Raw genomic sequence first — 27,787 nt, forward strand, 5'->3', positions numbered from 1 at the left:
GAGACCAAGCTAGTCTATTGAGATGCTCCCCTAGGAGACCAAGCTAGTCTATTGAGATGCACCCCTAGGAGACCAAGCTAGTCTATTGAGATGCACCCCTAGGAGACCAAGCTAGTCTATTGAGATGCTCCCCTAGGAGACCAAGCTAGTCTATTGAGATGCTCCCCTAGGATACCAAGCTAGTCTATTGAGATGTCCACCTAGGAGACCAAGCTAGTCTATTGAGATGCTCCCCTAGGAGACCAAGCTAGTCTATTGAGATGCACCACTAGGAGACCAAGCTAGTCTATTGAGATGCACCCCTAGGAGACCAAGCTAGTCTATTGAGATGCTCCCCTAGGATACCAAGCTAGTCTATTGAGATGCACCACTAGGAGACCAAGCTAGTCTATTGAGATGCACCCCTAGGAGACCAAGCTAGTCTATTGAGATGCACCCCTAGGAGACCAAGCTAGTCTATTGAGATGCACCACTAGGAGACCAAGCTAGTCTATTGAGATGCACCCCTAGGAGACCAAGCTAGTCTATTGAGATGCTCCCCTAGGAGACCAAGCTAGTCTATTGAGATGCACCCCTAGGAGACCAAGCTAGTCTATTGAGATGCACCCCTAGGAGACCAAGCTAGTCTATTGAGATGCACCCCTAGGAGACCAAGCTAGTCTATTGAGATGCACCCCTAGGAGACCAAGCTAGTCTATTGAGATGCACCCCTAGGAGACCAAGCTAGTCTATTGAGATGCACCCCTAGGAGACCAAGCTAGTCTATTGAGATGCTCCCCTAGGAGACCAAGCTAGTCTATTGAGATGCACCTCTAGGAGACCAAGCTAGTCTATTGAGATGCACCCCTAGGAGACCAAGCTAGTCTATTGAGATGCTCCCCTAGGAGACCAAGCTAGTCTATTGAGATGCTCCCCTAGGATACCAAGCTAGTCTATTGAGATGTCCACCTAGGAGACCAAGCTAGTCTATTGAGATGCTCCCCTAGGAGACCAAGCTAGTCTATTGAGATGCACCACTAGGAGACCAAGCTAGTCTATTGAGATGCACCCCTAGGAGACCAAGCTAGTCTATTGAGATGCTCCCCTAGGATACCAAGCTAGTCTATTGAGATGCACCACTAGGAGACCAAGCTAGTCTATTGAGATGCACCCCTAGGAGACCAAGCTAGTCTATTGAGATGCACCCCTAGGAGACCAAGCTAGTCTATTGAGATGCACCCCTAGGAGACCAAGCTAGTCTATTGAGATGCACCACTAGGAGACCAAGCTAGTCTATTGAGATGCACCCCTAGGAGACCAAGCTAGTCTATTGAGATGCACCCCTAGGAGACCAAGCTAGTCTATTGAGATGCACCCCTAGGAGACCAAGCTAGTCTATTGAGATGCACCCCTAGGAGACCAAGCTAGTCTATTGAGATGCACCACTAGGAGACCAAGCTAGTCTATTGAGATGCACCCCTAGGAGACCAAGCTAGTCTATTGAGATGCACCCCTAGGAGACCAAGCTAGTCTATTGAGATGCACCACTAGGAGACCAAGCTAGTCTATTGAGATGCACCACTAGGAGACCAAGCTAGTCTATTGAGATGCACCCCTAGGAGACCAAGCTAGTCTATTGAGATGCACCCCTAGGAGACCAAGCTAGTCTATTGAGATGCACCCCTAGGAGACCAAGCTAGTCTATTGAGATGCACCACTAGGAGACCAAGCTAGTCTATTGAGATGCACCCCTAGGAGACCAAGCTAGTCTATTGAGATGCACCCCTAGGAGACCAAGCTAGTCTATTGAGATGCACCCCTAGGAGACCAAGCTAGTCTATTGAGATGCACCCCTAGGAGACCAAGCTAGTCTATTGAGATGCACCACTAGGAGACCAAGCTAGTCTATTGAGATGCACCCCTAGGAGACCAAGCTAGTCTATTGAGATGCACCCCTAGGAGACCAAGCTAGTCTATTGAGATGCACCACTAGGAGACCAAGCTAGTCTATTGAGATGCACCACTAGGAGACCAAGCTAGTCTATTGAGATGCACCCCTAGGAGACCAAGCTAGTCTATTGAGATGCACCCCTAGGAGACCAAGCTAGTCTATTGAGATGCACCCCTAGGAGACCAAGCTAGTCTATTGAGATGCACCCCTAGGAGACCAAGCTAGTCTATTGAGATGCTCCCCTAGGAGACCAAGCTAGTCTATTGAGATGCACCTCTAGGAGACCAAGCTAGTCTATTGAGATGCACCCCTAGGAGACCAAGCTAGTCTATTGAGATGCTCCCCTAGGAGACCAAGCTAGTCTATTGAGATGCTCCCCTAGGATACCAAGCTAGTCTATTGAGATGTCCACCTAGGAGACCAAGCTAGTCTATTGAGATGCTCCCCTAGGAGACCAAGCTAGTCTATTGAGATGCACCACTAGGAGACCAAGCTAGTCTATTGAGATGCACCCCTAGGAGACCAAGCTAGTCTATTGAGATGCTCCCCTAGGATACCAAGCTAGTCTATTGAGATGCACCCCTAGGAGACCAAGCTAGTCTATTGAGATGCACCCCTAGGAGACCAAGCTAGTCTATTGAGATGCACCCCTAGGAGACCAAGCTAGTCTATTGAGATGCACCCCTAGGAGACCAAGCTAGTCTATTGAGATGCTCCCCTAGGAGACCAAGCTAGTCTATTGAGATGCACCTCTAGGAGACCAAGCTAGTCTATTGAGATGCACCCCTAGGAGACCAAGCTAGTCTATTGAGATGCTCCCCTAGGAGACCAAGCTAGTCTATTGAGATGCTCCCCTAGGATACCAAGCTAGTCTATTGAGATGTCCACCTAGGAGACCAAGCTAGTCTATTGAGATGCTCCCCTAGGAGACCAAGCTAGTCTATTGAGATGCACCACTAGGAGACCAAGCTAGTCTATTGAGATGCACCCCTAGGAGACCAAGCTAGTCTATTGAGATGCTCCCCTAGGATACCAAGCTAGTCTATTGAGATGCACCACTAGGAGACCAAGCTAGTCTATTGAGATGCACCCCTAGGAGACCAAGCTAGTCTATTGAGATGCACCCCTAGGAGACCAAGCTAGTCTATTGAGATGCACCCCTAGGAGACCAAGCTAGTCTATTGAGATGCACCACTAGGAGACCAAGCTAGTCTATTGAGATGCACCCCTAGGAGACCAAGCTAGTCTATTGAGATGCACCCCTAGGAGACCAAGCTAGTCTATTGAGATGCACCCCTAGGAGACCAAGCTAGTCTATTGAGATGCACCCCTAGGAGACCAAGCTAGTCTATTGAGATGCACCACTAGGAGACCAAGCTAGTCTATTGAGATGCACCCCTAGGAGACCAAGCTAGTCTATTGAGATGCACCCCTAGGAGACCAAGCTAGTCTATTGAGATGCACCACTAGGAGACCAAGCTAGTCTATTGAGATGCACCACTAGGAGACCAAGCTAGTCTATTGAGATGCACCCCTAGGAGACCAAGCTAGTCTATTGAGATGCACCCCTAGGAGACCAAGCTAGTCTATTGAGATGCACCCCTAGGAGACCAAGCTAGTCTATTGAGATGCACCACTAGGAGACCAAGCTAGTCTATTGAGATGCACCCCTAGGAGACCAAGCTAGTCTATTGAGATGCACCCCTAGGAGACCAAGCTAGTCTATTGAGATGCACCCCTAGGAGACCAAGCTAGTCTATTGAGATGCACCCCTAGGAGACCAAGCTAGTCTATTGAGATGCACCACTAGGAGACCAAGCTAGTCTATTGAGATGCACCCCTAGGAGACCAAGCTAGTCTATTGAGATGCACCCCTAGGAGACCAAGCTAGTCTATTGAGATGCACCACTAGGAGACCAAGCTAGTCTATTGAGATGCACCACTAGGAGACCAAGCTAGTCTATTGAGATGCACCCCTAGGAGACCAAGCTAGTCTATTGAGATGCACCCCTAGGAGACCAAGCTAGTCTATTGAGATGCACCCCTAGGAGACCAAGCTAGTCTATTGAGATGCACCCCTAGGAGACCAAGCTAGTCTATTGAGATGCACCCCTAGGAGACCAAGCTAGTCTATTGAGATGCTCCCCTAGGAGACCAAGCTAGTCTATTGAGATGTCCACCTAGGAGACCAAGCTAGTCTATTGAGATGCTCCCCTAGGAGACCAAGCTAGTCTATTGAGATGCACCCCTAGGAGACCAAGCTAGTCTATTGAGATGCACCCCTAGGAGACCAAGCTAGACTATTGAGATGCACCCCTAGGAGACCAAGCTAGTCTATTGAGATGCACCCCTAGGAGACCAAGCTAGACTATTGAGATGCACCCCTAGGAGACCAAGCTAGTCTATTGAGATGCACCACTAGGAGACCAAGCTAGTCTATTGAGATGTCCACCTAGGAGACCAAGCTAGTCTATTGAGATGCACCCCTAGGAGACCAAGCTAGTCTATTGAGATGTCCACCTAGGAGACCAAGCTAGTCTATTGAGATGCACCCCTAGGAGACCAAGCTAGTCTATTGAGATGCACCCCTAGGAGACCAAGCTAGTCTATTGAGATGCTCCCCTAGGAGACCAAGCTAGTCTATTGAGATGCACCCCTAGGAGACCAAGCTAGTCTATTGAGATGCACCACTAGGAGACCAAGCTAGTCTATTGAGATGCACCCCTAGGAGACCAAGCTAGTCTATTGAGATGCACCCCTAGGAGACCAAGCTAGTCTATTGAGATGCTCCCCTAGGAGACCAAGCTAGTCTATTGAGATGCACCCCTAGGAGACCAAGCTAGTCTATTGAGATGCACCCCTAGGAGACCAAGCTAGTCTATTGAGATGCACCCCTAGGAGACCAAGCTAGTCTATTGAGATGCACTCCTAGGAGACCAAGCTAGTCTATTGAGATGCACCCCTAGGAGACCAAGCTAGTCTATTGAGATGCTCCCCTAGGAGACCAAGCTAGTCTATTGAGATGCACCACTAGGAGACCAAGCTAGTCTATTGAGATGCACCCCTAGGAGACCAAGCTAGTCTATTGAGATGCACCCCTAGGAGACCAAGCTAGTCTATTGAGATGCACCCCTAGGAGACCAAGCTAGTCTATTGAGATGCACCCCTAGGAGACCAAGCTAGTCTATTGAGATGCACCCCTAGGAGACCAAGCTAGTCTATTGAGATGCACCCCTAGGAGACCAAGCTAGTCTATTGAGATGCACCCCTAGGAGACCAAGCTAGTCTATTGAGATGCACCCCTAGGAGACCAAGCTAGTCTATTGAGATGTCCACCTAGGAGACCAAGCTAGTCTATTGAGATGCACCCCTAGGAGACCAAGCTAGTCTATTGAGATGCACCACTAGGAGACCAAGCTAGTCTATTGAGATGCACCCCTAGGAGACCAAGCTAGTCTATTGAGATGCACCCCTAGGAGACCAAGCTAGTCTATTGAGATGCACCCCTAGGAGACCAAGCTAGTCTATTGAGATGCACCCCTAGGAGACCAAGCTAGTCTATTGAGATGCTCCCCTAGGAGACCAAGCTAGTCTATTGAGATGCTCCCCTAGGAGACCAAGCTAGTCTATTGAGATGCACCCTTAATAACAAACAGACAGACAGACAACATGACCTAATTACAGACAGACAGACAGACAACATGACCTAATTACAGACAGACAGACAGACAACATGACCTAATTACAGACAGAGAGACAGACAACATGACCTAATTACAGACAGACAGACAGACAACATGACCTAATTACAGACAGACAGACAGACAACATGACCTAATTACAGACAGACAGACAGACAACATGACCTAATTACAGACAGACAGACAGACAACATGACCTAATTACAGACAGACAGACAGACAACATGACCTAATTACAGACAGACAGACAGACAGACAACATGACCTAATTACAGACAGACAGACAGACAACATGACCTAATTACAGACAGACAGACAGACAGACAGACAGACAGACAGACAACATGACCTAATTACAGACAGACAGACAGACAACATGACCTAATTACAGACAGACAGACAGAGTCAGTCAGTCAGTACCTAGTAACAGACAGCAGGACCTAGTAACAGACAGACAGAAGGACCGAGTAACAGACAGACAGACAGCAGGACCTAGTAACAGACAGACAGTCAGTACCTAGTAACAGACAGACAGCAGGACCTAGTAACAGACAGACAGACAGACAGACAGTACCTAGTAACAGACAGCAGGACCTAGTAACAGACAGACAGCAGGACCTAGTAACAGACAGACAGACAGCAGGACCTAGTAACAGACAGTAGGACCTAGTAACAGACATACAGACAGCAGGACCTAGTAACAGACAGACAGACAGCAGGACCTAGTAACAGACAGACAGACAGCAGGACCTAGTAACAGTCAGACAGGACCTAGTAACAGACAGACAGTCAGTCAGTACCTAGTAACAGACAGCAGGACCTAGTAACAGACAGACAGACAGCAGGACCTAGTAATAGACAGACAGACAGACAGACAGACAGACAGGACCTAGTAACAGACAGACAGACAGCAGGACCTAGTAACAGACAGACAGACAGCAGGACCTAGTAACACAGACAGGACCTAGTAACAGTCAGACAGGACCTAGTAACAGTCAGACAGGACCTAGTAACAGACAGACAGGACCTAGTAACAGACAGACAGGACCTAGTAACAGACAGACAGCAGGACGTAGTAAAAGACAGACAGGACCTAGTAACAGACAGACAGTACCTAGTAACAGACAGACAGCAGGACGTAGTAAAAGACAGACAGGACCTAGTAACAGACAGACAGGACCTAGTAACAGACAGACAGCAGGACGTAGTAAAAGACAGACAGGACCTAGTAACAGACAGACAGTACCTAGTAACAGACAGACAGGACCTAGTAACAGACAGACAGAACCTAGTAACAGACAGACAGGACCTAGTAACAGACAGACAGGACCTAGTAACAGACAGACAGGACCTAGTAACAGACAGACAGCAGGACGTAGTAACAGACAGACAGCAGGACGTGGTAAAAGACCATCTCTTAGAAATATAATCCTTTATTCCACATATGCACACAGAGAGAGACGCCACTGGTACCATTCAACAGCAGCACCACAACAAGACTCATAAAAAACACACAGTGGTCAGAGCTGACAACAATCCATCCCTCTTCTTCTCTCTCTCTCTTCTTCTTCCTCTCCCGTGGTATTCTTCAGGCTGAGGTGAGTTGGTCCAGGTTGTCGTGGGAACGGCTGGAGAGGTGAGCCTCCAGGATCTCTCCAAACAGGCCCCTCTTCAGCAGGCTGTAGGCCATGGGCAGCAGTTGTCTGATCACCTTATAGAAGTACTGGGGGACATAGGAAACTGAGAGTTAGACAGACACACAATGGAAGACAGGAAACTGAGAGTCAGACAGACACACAATGGAAGACAGGAAACTGAGTCAGAGACAGACACACAATGGAAGACAGGAAAAAGAGAGTCAGACAGACACACAATGGAAGACAGGAAACTGAGAGTCAGACAGACACACAATGGAAGACAGGAAACTGAGAGTCAGACAGACACACAATGGAAGACAGGAAAAAGAGAGTCAGACAGACACACAATGGAAGACAGGAAACTGAGAGTCAGACAGACACACAATGGAAGACAGGAAACTGAGAGTCAGACAGACACACAATGGAAGACAGGAAACTGAGAGTCAGACAGACACACAATGGAAGACAGGAAACAGAGAGTCAGACAGACACACAATGGAAGACAGGAAACAGAGAGTCAGACAGACACACAATGGAAGACAGGAAACAGACAGACACACAATGGAAGACAGGAAACAGACAGACACACAATGGAAGACAGGAAACAGACAGACACACAATGGAAGACAGGAAACTGAGTCAGACAGACACACAATGGAAGACAGGAAACTGAGAGTCAGACAGACACACAATGGAAGACAGGAAACAAAGTCAGACAGACACACAATGGAAGACAGGAAACAGACAGACACACAATGGAAGACAGGAAACTGAGTCAGACAGACACACAATGGAAGACAGGAAACTGAGTCAGACAGACACACAATGGAAGACAGGAAACAAAGTCAGACAGACACACAATGGAAGACAGGAAACTGAGTCAGACAGACACACAATGGAAGATGTCTGTTGGTGGCTCTACACTGAGATCTACACCATAGTGTTAATGTCTGTTGGTGGCTCTACACTGAGATCTACACCATAGTGTTAATGTCTGTTGGTGGCTCTACACTGAGATCTACACCATAGTGTTAATGTCTGTTGGTGGCTCTACACTGAGATCTACACCATAGTGTTAATGTCTGTTGGTGGCTCTACACTGAGATCTACACCATAGTGTTAATGTCTGTTGGTGGCTCTACACTGAGATCTACACCATAGTGTTAATGTCTGTTGGTGGCTCTACACTGAGATCTACACCATAGTGTTAATGTCTGTTGGTGGCTCTACACTGAGATCTACACCATAGTGTTAATGTCTGTTGGTGGCTCTACACTGAGATCTACACCATAGTGTTAATGTCTGTTGGTGGCTCTACACTGAGATCTACACCATAGTGTTAATGTCTGGTGGTGGCTCTACACTGAGATCTACACCATAGTGTCTGTTGGTGGCTCTACACTGAGATCTACACCATAGTGTTAATGTCTGTTGGTGGCTCTACACTGAGATCTACACCATAGTGTTAATGTCTGTTGGTGGCTCTACACTGAGATCTACACCATAGTGTTAATGTCTGTTGGTGGCTCTACACTGAGATCTACACCATAGTGTTAATGTCTGGTGGTGGCTCTACACTGAGATCTACACCATAGTGTTAATGTCTGTTGGTGGCGCTACACTGAGATCTACACCATAGTGTTAATGTCTGTTGGTGGCTCTACACTGAGATCTACACCATAGTGTCTGTTGGTGGCTCTACACTGAGATCTACACCATAGTGTTAATGTCTGTTGGTGGCTCTACACTGAGATCTACACCATAGTGTTAATGTCTGGTGGTGGCTCTACACTGAGATCTACACCATAGTGTTAATGTCTGTTGGTGGCTCTACACTGAGATCTACACCATAGTGTTAATGTCTGTTGGTGGCTCTACACTGAGATCTACACCATAGTGTTAATGTCTGGTGGTGGCTCTACACTGAGATCTACACCATAGTGTCTGTTGGTGGCTCTACACTGAGATCTACACCATAGTGTTAATGTCTGTTGGTGGCTCTACACTGAGATCTACACCATAGTGTTAATGTCTGTTGGTGGCTCTACACTGAGATCTACACCATAGTGTTAATGTCTGTTGGTGGCTCTACACTGAGATCTACACCATAGTGTTAATGTCTGGTGGTGGCTCTACACTGAGATCTACACCATAGTGTTAATGTCTGTTGGTGGCTCTACACTGAGATCTACACCATAGTGTTAATGTCTGTTGGTGGCGCTACACTGAGATCTACACCATAGTGTTAATGTCTGTTGGTGGCTCTACACTGAGATCTACACCATAGTGTTAATGTCTGTTGGTGGCTCTACACTGAGATCTACACCATAGTGTCTGTTGGTGGCTCTACACTGAGATCTACACCATAGTGTTAATGTCTGTTGGTGGCTCTACACTGAGATCTACACCATAGTGTTAATGTCTGGTGGTGGCTCTACACTGAGATCTACACCATAGTGTTAATGTCTGTTGGTGGCTCTACACTGAGATCTACACCATAGTGTTAATGTCTGGTGGTGGCTCTACACTGAGATCTACACCATAGTGTCTGTTGGTGGCTCTACACTGAGATCTACACCATAGTGTTAATGTCTGTTGGTGGCTCTACACTGAGATCTACACCATAGTGTTAATGTCTGTTGGTGGCTCTACACTGAGATCTACACCATAGTGTTAATGTCTGTTGGTGGCTCTACACTGAGATCTACACCATAGTGTTAATGTCTGGTGGTGGCTCTACACTGAGATCTACACCATAGTGTTAATGTCTGTTGGTGGCTCTACACTGAGATCTACACCATAGTGTTAATGTCTGTTGGTGGCTCTACACTGAGATCTACACCATAGTGTTAATGTCTGTTGGTGGCTCTACACTGAGATCTACACCATAGTGTTAATGTCTGTTGGTGGCTCTACACTGAGATCTACACCATAGTGTTAATGTCTGTTGGTGGCTCTACACTGAGATCTACACCATAGTGTTACTGTCTGTTGGTGGCTCTACACTGAGATCTACACCATAGTGTTAATGTCTGTTGGTGGCTCTACACTGAGATCTACACCATAGTGTCTGTTGGTGGCTCTACACTGAGATCTACACCATAGTGTTAATGTCTGTTGGTGGCTCTACACTGAGATCTACACCATAGTGTTAATGTCTGGTGGTGGCTCTACACTGAGATCTACAACAGTGTGTTCCGTGGAGAACAGGTGTTGACGTATGTGTGTGTGTGTGTGTGTGAGTGTGTGTGTGTAACAGAAGAGGTCTATGCCCAGCTCCAGCCCCGTGTGTTGAGGTGTGTGTGTGTGTGTGTGTGTACCTGTGATCCGTAACAGAAGAGGTCTATGCCCAGCTCCAGCCCCATGCCGTAGTCACACTCGTCGTTAGCGAACTGGACGAAGGTGATCATCTCCTGCAGCGGGCCGAAAGCCTTCATCCTGTCTTCATCACACCTGGCCTCCGCTATAGCCTTACACAGCCTCTTCATACTCGCTACACACACACACCAGATGTAGTAAATCGGGGGGAGAGGAGAGGTTGGGGGGGGGGGGACATTACATAGTGTGAATAACATCTATTTGGAAAGTGTTTCTGAAACCTGTTCTGGAGTATTCTACAGTGTTCTGGAGTATTCTACAGTGTTCTGGAGTATTCTAGTGGTTCTAGAGTATTCTACAGTGTTCTGGAGTATTCTACAGTGTTCTGGAGTATTCTAGTGGTTCTAGAGTATTCTACAGTGTTCTGGAGTATTCTAGTGATTCCAGAGTATTCTACAGTGTTCTGGAATATTCTAGTGGTTCTAGTGTATTCTACAGTGGTATGGAGTGGTCTGGAGTATTCTACAGTGGTATGGGGTATCTGAGTGGTACTAGAGTATTCTACAGTGTTCTGGAGTATTCTAGTGGTTCTAGAGTATTCTACAGTGTTCTGGAATATTCTAGTGGTTCTAGAGTATTCTACAGTGTTCTGGAATATTCTAGTGGTACTAGAGTATTCTACAGTGGTATGGAGTGGTCTGGAGTATTCTACAGTGTTCTGGAGTATTCTAGTGGTTCTAGAGTATTCTACAGTGTTCTGGAATATTCTAGTGGTACTAGAGTATTCTACAGTGGTATGGAGTATCTGAGTGGTACTAGAGTATTCTACAGTGGTATGGAGTGGTCTGGAGTATTCTACAGTGGTATGGGGTATCTGAGTGGTACTAGAGTATTCTACAGTGGTATGGAGTGGTCTGGAGTATTTGAGTGGTTCTACAGTGTTCTACTTGTCGTGTAGGCCTTTGCATTGGGTTTATATTATAAACTAATTATGTTCTGGCCCACTGAGCTACCAAAAACATTGTCCCGAGACCAAACCTAGTTGCCACTGTTCTAGAGTGTTCTGGAGTGTTGCAGAGTCTTACCGTCTGTCTCCGGCAGCTCCCGGTAACCAACATCATTCTGATCAACAGGAACCACCAGGCCGGCTCCATGGAACGTCTTGGTGACAACCTGGACATGGACAGGTGGCGGTTAGACTGTCACCTTCTGGTAGCGTCTCAGTACGGGGTGTTACCTTCTAGTACCGTCTCAGTACGGGGTGTTACCTTCTAGTACCGCCTCAGTACGGGATGTACCTTCTAGTACCGTCTCAGTACGGGGTGTTACCGTCTCAGTACCGTCTTAGTACGGGGTGTTACCGTCTCAGTACGGGGTGTTACCTTCTAGTACCGTCTCAGTACGGGGTGTTACCGTCTCAGTACGGGGTGTTACCGTCTCAGTACCGTCTCAGTACGGGGTGTTACCGTCTCAGTACGGGGTATTACCGTCTCAGTACGGGGTGTTACCGTCTCAGTACGGGGTGTTACCGTCTCAGTACGGGGTGTTACCGTCTCAGTACGGGGTGTTACCGTCTCAGTACGGGGTGTTACCGTCTCAGTACGGGGTGTTACCGTCTCAGTATGGGGTGTCACCGTCTCAGTACGGGGTGTTACCGTCTCAGTACGGGGTGTTACCGTCTCAGTACGGGGTGTTACCGTCTCAGTACGGGGTGTTACCGTCTCAGTATGGGGTGTTACCGTCTCAGTACGGGGTGTTACCGTCTCAGTACGGGGTGTCACCTTCTTGTCTCTCTGCTTCATGCCTTTGGTCTTCTGCTCCAGGGAAAAGCCCAGAGACTCCGCCCTCTCTCTTAACTCCTCCTCCAGGTTATCCAGAGCCTTGCCCCCTTCCTTATGCCCGCCCCTCTCCTTCCTCTTCCTCCCCAGAAACAGACTGAAGGAGAGAGAAGAGGAGGGAGAGTTTGGGCAGAGATGGGAGAGAGACGGGACAGTGAGGGAGGAGAGAGGGGGAGGAGAGCGAGGGGGACGGTGAGGGAGGAGAGCGAGGGGGACGGTGAGGGAGGAGAGCGAGGGGGACGGTGAGGGAGGAGGGCGGCGGGGACGGTGAGGGAGGAGAGCGAGGGGGACGGTGAGGGAGGAGAGCGAGGGGGACGGTGAGGGAGGAGAGCGAGGGGGACAGTGAGGGAGGAGAGCGAGGGGGACGGTGAGGGAGGAGAGCGAGGGGGACAGTGAGGGAGGAGGGCGGCGGGGACGGTGAGGGAGGAGGGCGAGGGGGACGGTGAGGGAGGAGAGCGAGGGGGACAGTGAGGGAGGAGAGCGAGGGACACAGTGAGGGAGGAGAGCGGGGGGGACGGTGAGGGAGGAGAGTGGTGAGGGAGGAGAGCGAGGGGGACGGTGAGGGAGGAGAGCGAGGGGGACAGTGAGGGAGGAGGGCGGCGGGGACGGTGAGGGAGGAGAGCGAGGGGGACGGTGAGGGAGGAGAGCGAGGGGGACGGTGAGGGAGGAGAGCGAGGGGGACAGTGAGGGAGGAGAGCGAGGGGGACGGTGAGGGAGGAGAGCGAGGGGGACAGTGAGGGAGGAGGGCGGCGGGGACGGTGAGGGAGGAGAGCGAGGGGGACGGTGAGGGAGGAGAGCGAGGGGGACAGTGAGGGAGGAGAGCGAGGGACACAGTGAGGGAGGAGAGCGGGGGGGACGGTGAGGGAGGAGAGTGGTGAGGGAGGAGAGCGAGGGGGACGGTGAGGGAGGAGAGCGAGGGGGACGGTGAGGGAGGAGAGCGAGGGGGACAGTGAGGGAGGAGGGCGGGGGGGCGGTGAGGGAGGAGAGCGAGGGGGACGGTGGTGAGGGAGGAGAGAGAGGGGGACGGTGAGGGAGGAGAGCGGGGGCACGGTGAGGGAGGAGAGCGGGGGGGACGGTGAGGGAGGAGAGCGGGGGGACGGTGAGGGAGGAGAGCGGGGGGGACGGTGAGGCAGGAGAGAGGGGGGGACGGTGAGGCAGGAGAGAGGGGGGGACGGTGAGGGAGGAGCGCGGGGGGGACGGTGAGGCAGGAGAGAGGGGGGGGACGGTGAGGCAGGAGAGAGGGGGGGACGGTGAGGCAGGAGCCGGGGGGGCGGTGAGGGAGGAGAGTGGGGGGGACGGTGAGGGAGGAGAGCGAGGGAGGTGACGTGAGGGAGGAGAGCGAGGGGGGCGGTGAGGGAGGAGAGAGAAGGGATGGCGAGAAAAAAAGAGAATAAGTCTTGATAAGCAGTCATCTCTGTCACATCCCATGACCACACCATCTCTGCCATATCCCATGACCACACCATCCCATGACCACACCCCATGACCACACCATCCCATGACCACACCATCCCATGACCACACCATCTCTGTCACATCCCATGACCACACCATCTCTGCCACATCCCATGACCACACCATCTGTCACATCCCATGACCACACCATCTCTGCCACATCCCATGACCACATCATCTCTGTCCCATCCCATGACCACACCATCTCTACCACATCCCATGACCACACCATCTCTGCCACATCCCATGACCACATCATCTCTGTCCCATCCCATGACCACACCATCTCTGCCACATCCCAAGACCACACCATCGCTGTCCCATCCCATGACCACACCATCTCTACCACATCCCATGACCACACCCTCCCATGACCACACCATCTCTGTCACATCCCATGACCACACCATCTCTGTCACATCCCATGACCGCACCATCTCTACCACATCCCATGACCACACCATCTCTACCACATCCCATGACCACACCCTCCCATGACCACACCATCTCTGTCACATCCCATGACCACACCATCTCTGCCACATCCCATGACCACACCATCTCTACCACATCCCGTGACCACACCATCTCTGTCACATCCCATGACCACACCATCTCTACCACATCCCGTGACCACACCATCTCTGTCACATCCCATGACCACACCAACCAGTGGACTCTCTTGTCGTTGTGTTAGTTTAGATGGTCCGTGTGTTCCTCGTGTGTTAGTTAGTGGAGGACACTCACTGGACAGCAGCAAACATGTTGTCCCCCATCTGCGTGATGGTACAGCCCTTCTTGGCTTCATTCTCCCCTAGGAACACAGGCAGGGAGTCCGGACTATCTCTGAAAAACAGAGGTGGAGATTAATATGACCATGTTGTAACAGGATGCTCTTCCTCTCTCTAAGGGGATGCTGTTCCTCTGTAACAGGATGCTGTTCCTCTCTCTAAAGGGATGCTGGTCCTCTCTCTAAAGGGATGCTGGTCCTCTCTAAAGGGATGCTGCTCCTCTCTCTAAAGGGATGCTGGTCCTCTCTCTAAAGGGATGCTGCTCCTCTCTCTAAAGGGATGCTGCTCCTCTCTCTAAAGGGATGCTGGTCCTCTCTCTAAAGGGATGCTGGTCCTCTCTCTAAAGGGATGCTGGTCCTCTCTCTAAAGGGATGCTGGTCCTCTCTCTAAAGGGATGCTGTTCCTCTGTAACAGGATGCTGTTCCTCTAACAGGATGCTGTTCCTCTGTAACAGGATGCTGTTCCTCTGTAACAGGATGCTGTTCCTCTCTAAAGGGATGCTGTTCCTCTGTAACAGGATGCTGTTCCTCTCTCTAAGGGGATGCTGTTCCTCTCTCTAAAGGGATGCTGTTCCTCTCTCTAAAGGGATGCTGCTCCTCTCTCTAAGGGGATGCTGCTCCTCTCTCTAAAGGGATGCTGCTCCTCTCTCTAAGGGGATGCTGTTCCTCTGTAACAGGATGCTGTTCCTCTCTCTAAGGGGATGCTGGTCCTCTCTCTAAAGGGATGCTGTTCCTCTGTAATGGGATGCTGTTCCTCTCTCTAAAGGGATGCTGCTCCTCTCTCTAAAGGGATGCTGTTCCTCTGTAACAGGATGCTGTTCCTCTCTCTAAAGGGATGCTGCTCCTCTCTCTAACGGGATGCTGGTCCTCTCTCTAAAGGGATGCTGTTCCTCTCTCTAAAGGGATGCTGTTCCTCTCTCTAAAGGGATGCTGCTCCTCTCTCTAAAGGGATGCTGCTCCTCTCTCTAAAGGGATGCTGTTCCTCTCTCTAAAGGGATGCTGGTCCTCTCTGTAAGGGGATGCTGTTGCTCTCTCTAAAGGGATGCTGGTCCTCTCTCTAAAGGGATGCTGTTCCTCTCTCTAAAGGGATGCTGTTCCTCTGTAAGGGGATGCTGTTCCTCTGTAACAGGATGCTGTTCCTCTGTAACAGGATGCTGTTCCTCTGTAACAGGATGCTGCTCCTCTCTCTAAAGGGATGCTGCTCCTCTCTCTAAAGGGATGCTGCTCCTCTCTCTAAAGGGATGCTGCTCCTCTCTCTAAAGGGATGCTGTTCCTCTGTAACAGGATGCTGTTCCTCTCTCTAAAGGGATGCTGCTCCTCTCTCTAAAGGGATGCTGTTCCTCTGTAACAGGATGCTGTTCCTCTCTCTAAAGGGATGCTGGTCCTCTCTCTAAAGGGATGCTGTTCCTCTGTAACAGGATGCTGTTCCTCTGTAACAGGATGCTGTTCCTCTCTAAAGGGATGCTGTTCCTCTCTAAAGGGATGCTGTTCCTCTCTAAAGGGATGCTGTTCCTCTCTCTAAGGGGATGCTGTTCCTCTCTCTAAAGGGATGCTGTTCCTCTCTCTAAAGGGATGCTGCTCCTCTCTCTAAGGGGATGCTGCTCCTCTCTCTAAAGGGATGCTGCTCCTCTCTCTAAGGGGATGCTGTTCCTCTGTAACAGGATGCTGTTCCTCTCTCTAAGGGGATGCTGGTCCTCTCTCTAAAGGGATGCTGTTCCTCTGTAATGGGATGCTGTTCCCCTCTCTAAAGGGATGCTGCTCCTCTCTCTAAAGGGATGCTGTTCCTCTGTAACAGGATGCTGTTCCTCTCTCTAAAGGGATGCTGCTCCTCTCTCTAACGGGATGCTGGTCCTCTCTCTAAAGGGATGCTGGTCCTCTCTCTAAAGGGATGCTGTTCCTCTCTCTAAAGGGATGCTGCTCCTCTCTCTAAAGGGATGCTGCTCCTCTCTCTAAAGGGATGCTGCTCCTCTCTCTAAAGGGATGCTGTTCCTCTGTAACAGGATGCTGTTCCTCTCTCTAAAGGGATGCTGCTCCTCTCTCTAAAGGGATGCTGCTCCTCTCTCTAAAGGGATGCTGTTCCTCTGTAACAGGATGCTGTTCCTCTGTAACAGGATGCTGTTCCTCTGTAACAGGATGCTGTTCCTCTCTCTAAGGGGATGCTGCTCCTCTCTCTAAAGGGATGCTGCTCCTCTCTCTAAGGGGATGCTGCTCCTCTCTCTAAAGGGATGATGCTCCTCTCTCTAAGGGGATGCTGTTCCTCTGTAACAGGATGCTCTTCCTCTCTGTAAGGTGATGCTGGTCCTCTCTCTAAAGGGATGCTGCTCCTCTCTCTAAAGGGATGCTGGTCCTCTCTAAAGGGATGCTGCTCCTCTCTCTAAAGGGATGCTGCTCCTCTCTCTAAAGGGATGCTGCTCCTCTCTCTAAAGGGATGCTGGTCCTCTCTCTAAAGGGATGCTGGTCCTCTCTCTAAAGGGATGCTGGTCCTCTCTCTAAAGGGATGCTGGTCCTCTCTCTAAAGGGATGCTGGTCCTCTCTCTAAAGGGATGCTGTTCCTCTGTAACAGGATGCTGTTCCTCTGTAACAGGATGCTGTTCCTCTGTAACAGGATGCTGTTCCTCTGTAACAGGATGCTGTTCCTCTCTCTAAGGGGATGCTGTTCCTCTGTAACAGGATGCTGTTCCTCTCTCTAAGGGGATGCTGTTCCTCTCTCTAAAGGGATGCTGGTCCTCTGTAACAGGATGCTGTTCCTCTCTCTAAGGGGATGCTGTTCCTCTGTAACAGGATGCTGTTCCTCTGTAACAGGATGCTGTTCCTCTGTAACAGGATGCTGTTCCTCTCTAAAGGGATGCTGTTCCTCTGTAACAGGATGCTGTTCCTCTGTAACAGGATGCTGTTCCTCTCTCTAAGGGGATGCTGTTCCTCTCTCTAAAGGGATGCTGCTCCTCTCTCTAAAGGGATGCTGCTCCTCTCTCTAAGGGGATGCTGCTCCTCTCTCTAAAGGGATGCTGCTCCTCTCTCTAAGGGGATGCTGTTCCTCTGTAACAGGATGCTGTTCCTCTCTCTAAGGGGATGCTGGTCCTCTCTCTAAAGGGATGCTGTTCCTCTGTAACGGGATGCTGTTCCCCTCTCTAAAGGGATGCTGCTCCTCTCTCTAAAGGGATGCTGGTCCTCTCTGTAAGGGGATGCTGGTCCTCTCTCTAAAGGGATGCTGGTCCTCTCTCTAAAGGGATGCTGGTCCTCTCTCTAAAGGGATGCTGGTCCTCTCTCTAAAGGGATGCTGTTCCTCTCTCTAAAGGGATGCTGCTCCTCTCTCTAAAGGGATGCTGGTCCTCTCTCTAAAGGGATGCTGCTCCTCTCTCTAAAGGGATGCTGCTCCTCTCTCTAAAGGGATGCTGTTCCTCTCTCTAAAGGGATGCTGGTCCTCTCTGTAAGGGGATGCTGGTCCTCTCTCTAAAGGGATGCTGTTCCTCTCTCTAAAGGGATGCTGGTCCTCTCTCTAAAGGGATGCTGTTCCTCTCTCTAAAGGGATGCTGTTCCTCTGTAACAGGATGCTGTTCCTCTGTAACAGGATGCTGCTCCTCTCTCTAAAGGGATGCTGCTCCTCTCTCTAAAGGGATGCTGCTCCTCTCTCTAAAGGGATGCTGCTCCTCTCTCTAAAGGGATGCTGTTCCTCTGTAACAGGATGCTGTTCCTCTCTCTAAAGGGATGCTGCTCCTCTCTCTAAAGGGATGCTGCTCCTCTCTCTAAAGGGATGCTGTTCCTCTGTAACAGGATGCTGTTCCTCTCTCTAAAGGGATGCTGCTCCTCTCTCTAAAGGGATGCTGCTCCTCTCTCTAAGGGGATGCTACTCCTCTCTCTAAAGGGATGCTGCTCCTCTCTCTAAGGGGATGCTGTTCCTCTGTAACAGGATGCTGTTCCTCTCTCTAAGGGGATGCTGTTCCTCTGTAACAGGATGCTTTTCCTCTCTCTAAGAGGATGCTGTTCCTCTGTAAGGGGATGCTGTTCCTCTGTAAGGGGATGCTGTTCCTCTGTAACGGGATGCTGTTCCTCTGTAACGGGATGCTGTTCCTCTGTAACGGGATGCTGTTCCTCTGTAACGGGATGCTGTTCCTCTGTAACGGGATGCTTTTCCTCTCTCTAAGGGGATGCTGTTCCTCTGTAAGGGGATGCTGTTCCTCTGTAACAGGATGCTGTTCCTCTGTAACAGGATGCTGTTCCTCTCTCTAAAGGGATGCTGCTCCTCTCTCTAAAGGGATGCTGTTCCTCTGTAACAGGATGCTGTTCCTCTCTCTAAAGGGATGCTGCTCCTCTCTCTAAAGGGATGCTGGTCCTCTCTCTAAAGGGATGCTGTTCCTCTCTCTAAGGGGATGCTGGTCCTCTGTAACAGGATGCTGTTCCTCTCTCTAAAGGGATGCTGGTCCTCTCTCTAAAGGGATGCTGTTCCTCTCTCTAAAGGGATGCTGTTCCTCTCTCTAAAGGGATGCTGTTCCTCTCTCTAAAGGGATGCTGCTCCTCTCTCTAAAGGGATGCTGTTCCTCTCTCTAAGGGGATGCTGTTCCTCTGTAACAGGATGCTGTTCCTCTCTCTAAGGGGATGCTGGTCCTCTCTCTAAAGGGATGCTGTTCCTCTGTAACGGGATGCTGTTCCCCTCTCTAAAGGGATGCTGCTCCTCTCTCTAAAGGGATGCTGGTCCTCTCTGTAAGGGGATGCTGGTCCTCTCTCTAAAGGGATGCTGGTCCTCTCTCTAAAGGGATGCTGGTCCTCTCTCTAAAGGGATGCTGTTCCTCTCTCTAAAGGGATGCTGCTCCTCTCTCTAAAGGGATGCTGGTCCTCTCTCTAAAGGGATGCTGCTCCTCTCTCTAAAGGGATGCTGCTCCTCTCTCTAAAGGGATGCTGTTCCTCTCTCTAAAGGGATGCTGGTCCTCTCTGTAAGGGGATGCTGGTCCTCTCTCTAAAGGGATGCTGTTCCTCTCTCTAAAGGGATGCTGGTCCTCTCTCTAAAGGGATGCTGTTCCTCTCTCTAAAGGGATGCTGTTCCTCTAACAGGATGCTGTTCCTCTGTAACAGGATGCTGCTCCTCTCTCTAAAGGGATGCTGCTCCTCTCTCTAAAGGGATGCTGCTCCTCTCTCTAAAGGGATGCTGCTCCTCTCTCTAAAGGGATGCTGTTCCTCTGTAACAGGATGCTGTTCCTCTCTCTAAAGGGATGCTGCTCCTCTCTCTAAAGGGATGCTGCTCCTCTCTCTAAAGGGATGCTGTTCCTCTGTAACAGGATGCTGTTCCTCTGTAACAGGATGCTGTTCCTCTCTCTAAGGGGATGCTGTTCCTCTCTCTAAAGGGATGCTGCTCCTCTCTCTAAAGGGATGCTGCTCCTCTCTCTAAGGGGATGCTGCTCCTCTCTCTAAAGGGATGCTGCTCCTCTCTCTAAGGGGATGCTGTTCCTCTGTAACAGGATGCTGTTCCTCTCTCTAAGGGGATGCTGTTCCTCTGTAACAGGATGCTTTTCCTCTCTCTAAGAGGATGCTGTTCCTCTGTAAGGGGATGCTGTTCCTCTGTAAGGGGATGCTGTTCCTCTGTAAGGGGATGCTGTTCCTCTGTAACGGGATGCTGTTCCTCTGTAACGGGATGCTGTTCCTCTGTAACGGGATGCTGTTCCTCTGTAACGGGATGCTTTTCCACTCTCTAAGGGGATGCTGTTCCTCTGTAAGGGGATGCTGTTCCTCTGTAACAGGATGCTGTTCCTCTGTAACAGGATGCTGTTCCTCTCTCTAAAGGGATGCTGCTCCTCTCTCTAAAGGGATGCTGTTCCTCTGTAACAGGATGCTGTTCCTCTCTCTAAAGGGATGCTGCTCCTCTCTCTAAAGGGATGCTGGTCCTCTCTCTAAAGGGATGCTGTTCCTCTCTCTAAGGGGATGCTGGTCCTCTGTAACAGGATGCTGTTCCTCTCTCTAAAGGGATGCTGTTCCTCTCTCTAAAGGGATGCTGTTCCTCTCTCTAAAGGGATGCTGTTCCTCTCTCTAAAGGGATGCTGTTCCTCTCTCTAAAGGGATGCTGCTCCTCTCTCTAAAGGGATGCTGTTCCTCTCTCTAAGGGGATGCTGTTCCTCTGTAACAGGATGCTGTTCCTCTCTCTAAAGGGATGCTGTTCCTCTCTCTAAAGGGATGCTGCTCCTCTCTCTAAAGGGATGCTGGTCCTCTCTCTAAAGGGATGCTGCTCCTCTCTCTAAAGGGATGCTGCTCCTCTCTCTAAAGGGATGCTGGTCCTCTCTCTAAAGGGATGCTGTAACCTGTAGCTGTAGTAACCCTTTCCTGTGGTAACCTGTAGCTGTAGTAACCCTTTCCTGTAGTAACCTGTAGCAACCCCTTCCTGTAGTAACCTGTAGCAACACCTTCCTGTGGTAACCTGTAGCTGTAGTAACCTGTAGCTGTAGTAACCCCTTCCTGTAGTAACCTGTAGCTGTAGTAACCCCTTCCTGTAGTAACCTGTAGCTGTAGTAACGCGTTCCTTTAGTAAAGCCTTCCTGTAGTAACCTGTAGCTGTAGTAACCCCTTCCTGTAGTAACCCCTTCCTGTAGTAACCTGTAGCTGTAGTAACCCCTTCCTGTAGTAAACTGTAGCTGTAGTAACCCCTTCCTGTGGTAACATGTAGCTGTAGTAACCCCTTCCTGTAGTAACCTGTAGCTGTAGTCACCCTTTCCTGTAGCAACGCCTTCCTGTGGCAACGCATTCCTGTGGCAACCTGTTGCTGTAGTAACGCCTTCCCATAGTAAGCCCTACCTGTAGTAACCCCTACCTGTAGTAACCTGTAGTAACCCCTACCTGTAGTAACCCTTTCCTGTGGTAACCTGTAGCTGTAGTAACCCTTTCCTGTAGTAACCTGTAGCAACCCCTTCCTGTAGTAACCTGTAGCAACACCTTCCTGTGGTAACCTGTAGCTGTAGTAACCTGTAGCTGTAGTAACCCCTTCCTGTAGTAACCTGTAGCTGTAGTAACCCCTTCCTGTAGTAACCTGTAGCTGTAGTAACGCGTTCCTTTAGTAAAGCCTTCCTGTAGTAACCTGTAGCTGTAGTAACCCCTTCCTGTAGTAACCCCTTCCTGTAGTAACCTGTAGCTGTAGTAACCCCTTCCTGTAGTAAACTGTAGCTGTAGTAACCCCTTCCTGTGGTAACATGTAGCTGTAGTAACCCCTTCCTGTAGTAACCTGTAGCTGTAGTCACCCTTTCCTGTAGCAACGCCTTCCTGTGGCAACGCATTCCTGTGGCAACGCATTCCTGTGGCAACCTGTTGCTGTAGTAACGCCTTCCCATAGTAAGCCCTACCTGTAGTAACCCCTACCTGTAGTAACCTGTAGTAACCCCTACCTGTAGTAACCTGTAGTAACCCCTACCTGTAGTAACCCCCACCTGTAGTAACCCCCACCTGTAGTAACCCCTACCTGTAGTAACCTGTAGTAACCCCTACCTGTAGTAACCTGTAGTAACCCCTACCTGTAGTAACCCCTACCTGTAGTAACCTGTAGTAACCCCTACCTGTAGTAACCTGTAGTAACCCCTACCTGTAGTAACCCCCACCTATAGTAACATGTAGTAACCCCCACCTGTAGTAACCCCTACCTGTAGTAACCTCTACCTGTAGTAACCTGTAGTAACCCTACCTGTAGTAACCCCTACCTGTAGTAACATGTAGTAACCCTACCTGTAGTAACCTGTAGTAACCCCTACATGTAGTAACCTGTAGTAACCCCTACATGTAGTAACCTGTAGTAACCCCTACATGTAGTAACCTGTAGTAACCCCTACATGTAGTAACCTGTAGTAACCCCTACATGTAGTAACCTGTAGTAACCCCTACATGTAGTAACCTGTAGTAACCCCTACCTGTAGTAACCTGTAGTAACCCCTACCTGTAGTAACCTGTAGTAACCTGTAGTAACCCATGTGTAGGACGGTCATTACCTGTAGTAACCTGTAGTTACCTGTAGTAACCCCTACCTGTAGTAACCCCTACCTGTAGTAACCTGTAGTAACATGTAGTAACCCCTACCTGTAGTAACCCCTACCTGTAGTAACCTGTAGTAACCCCTACCTGTAGTAACCTGTAGTAACCCCTACCTGTAGTAACCTGTAGTAACCCATGTGTAGGATGGTCATTACCTGTAGTAACCTGTAGTAATCCCTACCTGTAGTAACCTGTAGTAACCCATGTGTAGGACGGTCATTACCTGTAGTAACCTGTAGTAATCCCTACCTGTAGTAACCTGTAGTAACCCATGTGTAGGACGGTCATTACCTGTAGTAACCTGTAGTAATCCCTACCTGTAGTAACCTGTAGTAACCCATGTGTAGGACAATCATTACCTGTAGTAACCTGTAGTAACCCCTACCTGTAGTAACCTGTAGTAACCTGTAGTAATCCCTACCTGTAGTAACCTGTAGTAACCCATGTGTAGGACAATCATTACCTGTAGTAACCTGTAGTAACCTGTAGTAACCAAGGTGTAGGACGGTCATTACCTGTAGTAACCAAGGTGTAGGATGGTCATTACCTGTAGTAACCTGTAGTAACCTGTAGTAACCAAGGTGTAGGACAGTCATTACCTGTAGTAACCAAGGTGTAGGATGGTCATTACCTGTAGTAACCCCTACCTGTAGTAACCCAGGTGTAGGACGGTCATTACCTGTAGTAACCCAGGTGTAGCAGGTTGTCTCCATTCCCTTGCAGTACGGTCTGGTACTCCGGAGGGTCGTAGAAGTGCCTCCAGTGTAGGTGGTAGTTGGGCTGGGGGTTGGCTGAGCTACGGTGGGCCTCCGCAAGAATGTCAAACGGGCCAACCAACCTCAAACCCAGGATTTCCTTCAGAGCGTCTAGAGAGGGGAATTATATGTGGTCAATATGATCCTAAAATAGCGTGTTTCAGGCTGTTGAATGCTAATAAGATAGTGTTTCAGGCTGTTGAATGCTAATAGGATAGTGTTTCAGGCTGTTGAATGCTAATAAGATAGTGTTTCAGGCTGTTGAATGCTAATAGGATAGTGTTTCAGGCTGTTGAATGCTAATAGGATAGTGTTTCAGGCTGTTGAATGCTAATAAGATAGCGTGTTTCAGGCTGTTGAATGCTAATAAGATAGCGTGTTTCAGGCTGTTGAATGCTAATAAGATAGCATGTTTCTGTGTGTTTCAGGCTGTTGAATGCTAATAAGATAGCATGTTTCTGTGTTTCAGGCTGTTGAATGCTAATAAGATAGTGTTTCAGGCTGTTGAATGCTAATAGGATAGTGTTTCAGGCTGTTGAATGCTAATAAGATAGCGTGTTTCAGGCTGTTGAATGCTAATAAGATAGCATGTTTCAGGATGTTGAATGCTAATAAGATAGCGTGTTTCAGGATGTTGAATGCTAATAAGATAGCGTGTTTCAGGATGTTGAATGCTAATAGTGGGTAACCTACCCCGGGGGTTGTCAGGGCTGGGTGAGGGGGTAACCTACCCCGGGGGTTATCGGGCTGGTTGTGGGTGAGTGGGTAACCTACCCCGGGGGTTGTCAGGGCTGGTTGTGGGTGAGTGGGTAACCTACCCCAGGGGTTATCAGGGCTGGGTGAGTGGGTAACCTACCCCAGGGGTTGTCAGGGCTGGGTGAGTGGGTAACCTACCCCGGGGGTTGTCGGGGCTGGTTGTGGGTGACCTACCCCGGGGGTTGTCAGGGCTGGGTGAGTGGGTAACCTACCCCGGGGGTTGTCGGGGCTGGGTGAGTGGGTAACCTACCCCGGGGGTTATTAGGGCTGGGTGAGTGGGTAACCTACCCCGGGGGCTGGGTGAGTGGGTAACCTACCCCAGGGATTGTCAGGGCTGGGTGAGTGGGTAACCTACCCCAGGGGTTGTCAGGGCTGGGTGAGTGGGTAACCTACCCCGGGGGTTGTCGGGGCTGGTTGTGGGTGACCTACCCCGGGGGTTGTCAGGGCTGGATGAGTGGGTAACCTACCCCGGGGGTTGTCAGGGCTGGGTGAGTGGGTAACCTACCCCGGGGGTTATTAGGGCTGGGTGAGTGGGTAACCTACCCCGGGGGCTGGGTGAGTGGGTAACCTACCCCTGGGGTTATCGGGACTGGGTAACCTACCCCGGGGGCTGGGTGAGTGGGTAACCTACCCCGGGGGTTATCGTGGGTGGGTAACCTACCCCGGGGGTTGGGTGAGTGGTTAACCTACCCCGGGGGTTATCGGGGCTGAGCAGGGAGCAGAAGTCCCAGAAGAGGTAGAAGTCTTGGGTGAGTGGGTAACCTACCCCGGGGATTGTCAGGGCTGGGTGAGTGGGTAACCTACCCCAGGGGTTGTCAGGGCTGGGTGAGTGGGTAACCTACCCCGGGGGTTGTCGGGGCTGGTTGTGGGTGACCTACCCCGGGGGTTGTCAGGGCTGGATGAGTGGGTAACCTACCCCGGGGGTTGTCAGGGCTGGGTGAGTGGGTAACCTACCCCGGGGGTTATTAGGGCTGGGTGAGTGGGTAACCTACCCCGGGGGCTGGGTGAGTGGGTAACCTACCCCTGGGGTTATCGGGACTGGGTAACCTACCCCGGGGGCTGGGTGAGTGGGTAACCTACCCCGGGGGTTATCGTGGGTGGGTAACCTACCCCGGGGGTTGGGTGAGTGGTTAACCTACCCCGGGGGTTATCGGGGCTGAGCAGGGAGCAGAAGTCCCAGAAGAGGTAGAAGTCTTGGGTGAGTGGGTAACCTACCCCGGGGATTGTCAGGGCTGGGTGAGTGGGTAACCTACCCCAGGGGTTGTCAGGGCTGGGTGAGTGGGTAACCTACCCCGGGGGTTGTCGGGGCTGGTTGTGGGTGACCTACCCCGGGGGTTGTCAGGGCTGGATGAGTGGGTAACCTACCCCGGGGGTTGTCAGGGCTGGGTGAGTGGGTAACCTACCCCGGGGGTTATTAGGGCTGGGTGAGTGGGTAACCTACCCCGGGGGCTGGGTGAGTGGGTAACCTACCCCTGGGGTTATCGGGACTGGGTAACCTACCCCGGGGGCTGGGTGAGTGGGTAACCTACCCCGGGGGTTATCGTGGGTGGGTAACCTACCCCGGGGGTTGGGTGAGTGGTTAACCTACCCCGGGGGTTATCGGGGCTGAGCAGGGAGCAGAAGTCCCAGAAGAGGTAGAAGTCTTCAGGCATCCTCAGTTTATAGAGTCTCTCCACCTCCTCCCTCAGTCTTGCCGGTACCTCAGCAGTAGTCGGTCTCGCTGTCGGCTCCTCCGGACGGCATTTCTTCTTCAACTCCCCGTCGGCAGAATCTGACTCCTAAAGAAGATGAGCAGTTGGTGAAATTCAATTCACTAGCTAGTGTAAACAGCTGACGACATCACAGCTGATTGAATGAAGTTTGAAGATAACTGGGTGTATTCATTAGAAACCAAACTGAATAAACAGACTGAGAAAGGGAGAGGGGGACTACAGGGGCCATGTTTAGGTGCAGATATAAAACGCCTTGAATAAAGAAGATGTGATTACTTATTCCTTCATGTCAGAGGCATGTTTGTTCTACATTGCCTATTTCTATCTGAATGTTCCAAAACGTTGAGTCCTGCTGAACGCGCCACTGAATTACAAAAAAAGAAAAGCTGGTTTTCCCGTTGCAAATCGTTTTGCTTACGGTGTGCGCTAATGAACGTTACCCTGAGCAGCTCGCTCTGCAAAAAGCTCATGGTAATACTGTCAGTGGACGGTAACTTGGTTATCAGCTTGTTAGCTAGTTATACTAATATAATGATCTGGCTACACTATCTTGGGAAAACAGTAATATAACCGAAGCTAACTGCAACAAAAAAAAATAAAAAAAATAAACTAGAGACACGTTTAGTTTGTTAGCTAGTTAAGACAGTCATGTAGATGCCATAGTGGCCCATCCGTGTTTTGTAACGCAAGACAAAAATTCCCCCTTGCTACATAACTCGCTGGCTAAAACCATCCTATCATTGGTCCGATAAAAAAATCTTTATGGGTCTGACAATACCTGAGGAGTAGATTTAGTTTTTCGTTTCCCTGTCATATTTCTTCCTCCTCTCCATTCGACAGCAAACAAGCACACAACGGTGTGTGCTAACGACAACACATTAGGACTTCTGCCATTGGGAAGTAATGTACAGCGCCATCTAGGGGAGCGGAGTGCGCATTGCGTCCCAGAGGTACATAACAGAGACAAGAGTAGGTACCTTAATAGAAAATGACTCAAGGCTACTACTTGAGTAAGTCTAAAAGTATTTGGTTTTAAATATACTTAAGTATCAAAAGTAAAAAATATGAATCATGTAAAATGTCTTAAATTAAGCAAACCAGATTGCACAATTTTCTTGTTTTTTTTTTATGCACGGATAGCCAGGGTTTCAGTCTGTTTCAGTCGATCCTAGCTACCATTCCTAATGTCGTCCTGTTTCAGTCTATCCTAGCTACCATTCCTAATGTCGTCCTGTTTCAGTCGATCCTAGCTACCATTCCTAATGTCGTCCTGTTTCAGTCTATCCTAGCTACCATTCCTAATGTCGTCCTGTTTCAGTCGATCCTAGCTACCATTCCTAATGTCGTCCTGTTTCAGTCTATCCTAGCTACCATTCCTAATGTCGTCCTGTTTCAGTCGATCCTAGCTACCATTCCTAATGTCGTCCTGTTTCAGTCGATCCTAGCTACCATTCCTAATGTCGTCCTGTTTCAGTCGATCCTAGCTACCATTCCTAATGTCGTCCTGTTTCAGTCTATCCTAGCTACCATTCCTAATATCATTAAATCCCACATGGAACACAGCAGCATCAGTCTCTGATGTAGAACGGTAGGGAGCTAATATCCTGTCCTCCATCCCCAGGGTAGAACAGGGTTTTCCATTCCTAATGTCCTCCATCCCCAGGGTAGCACAGGGTTTTCCATTCCTAATGTCCTCCATCCCCAGGGTAGCACAGGGTTTTCCATTCCTAATGTCCTCCATCCCCAGGGTAGCACAGGGTTTTCCATTCCTAATGTCCTCCATCCCCAGGGTAGCACAGGGTTTTCCATTCCTAATGTCCTCCATCCCCAGGGTAGCACAGGGTTTTCCATTCCTAATGTCCTCCATCCCCAGGGTAGCACAGGGTTTTCCATTCCTAAT

General features: G+C 49.9%; 1 protein-coding gene across 3 annotated transcripts; it reads right to left on the reverse strand.

Moving 5' to 3' along the window:
- Nucleotides 1-7,034: 7,034 nt before the first annotated feature.
- LOC116360179 (histone PARylation factor 1-like) lies at nt 7,035-26,796 on the reverse strand. 3 transcript variants are annotated; one of them, XR_004206957.1, is made up of 8 exons: nt 26,666-26,796; nt 25,764-25,953; nt 23,344-23,530; nt 14,627-14,725; nt 11,969-12,521; nt 11,672-11,884; nt 10,589-10,761; nt 7,035-7,354 (listed from the first exon to the last, which is right to left on the reverse strand). XR_004206957.1 is itself a non-coding variant. In XM_031815004.1 (8 exons), exons 1-8 carry the CDS (start codon nt 26,699-26,701, stop codon nt 7,220-7,222), a joined length of 1,083 nt encoding a protein of 360 aa, XP_031670864.1. In that variant the 5' UTR covers nt 26,702-26,796; the 3' UTR covers nt 7,035-7,219. The 3 variants fall into 3 exon arrangements, 2 of the variants coding, with proteins under 2 accessions (XP_031670864.1, XP_031670865.1); XM_031815004.1 differs by having other exon boundaries at nt 11,672-11,759; nt 12,347-12,521; XM_031815005.1 differs by having other exon boundaries at nt 11,672-11,759; nt 12,368-12,521; nt 26,666-26,795.
- Nucleotides 26,797-27,787: the final 991 nt, after the last annotated feature.

The sequence above is a fragment of the Oncorhynchus kisutch genome, unplaced genomic scaffold (assembly GCF_002021735.2).
Source record: "Oncorhynchus kisutch isolate 150728-3 unplaced genomic scaffold, Okis_V2 Okis07a-Okis12b_hom, whole genome shotgun sequence".
Taxonomy (NCBI): domain Eukaryota; kingdom Metazoa; phylum Chordata; class Actinopteri; order Salmoniformes; family Salmonidae; genus Oncorhynchus; species Oncorhynchus kisutch.

What these genes read in the sequence shown, in the direction of transcription:
- LOC116360179 (XM_031815004.1), bottom strand. Translation starts at nt 26,701, where the DNA reads ATGACAGGGAAACGAAAAACTAAATCTACTCCTCAG. An exon ending in CAGCCCCGATAACCCCCGGG is followed by an intron (nt 23,531 to 25,763) that starts GTAGGTTAACCA and finishes TCCCCTCTCTAG; the next exon opens with ACGCTCTGAAGGAAATCCTG. An exon ending in AACATGTTTGCTGCTGTCCA is followed by an intron (nt 12,522 to 14,626) that starts GTGAGTGTCCTC and finishes TCTCTCCTTCAG; the next exon opens with TCTGTTTCTGGGGAGGAAGA.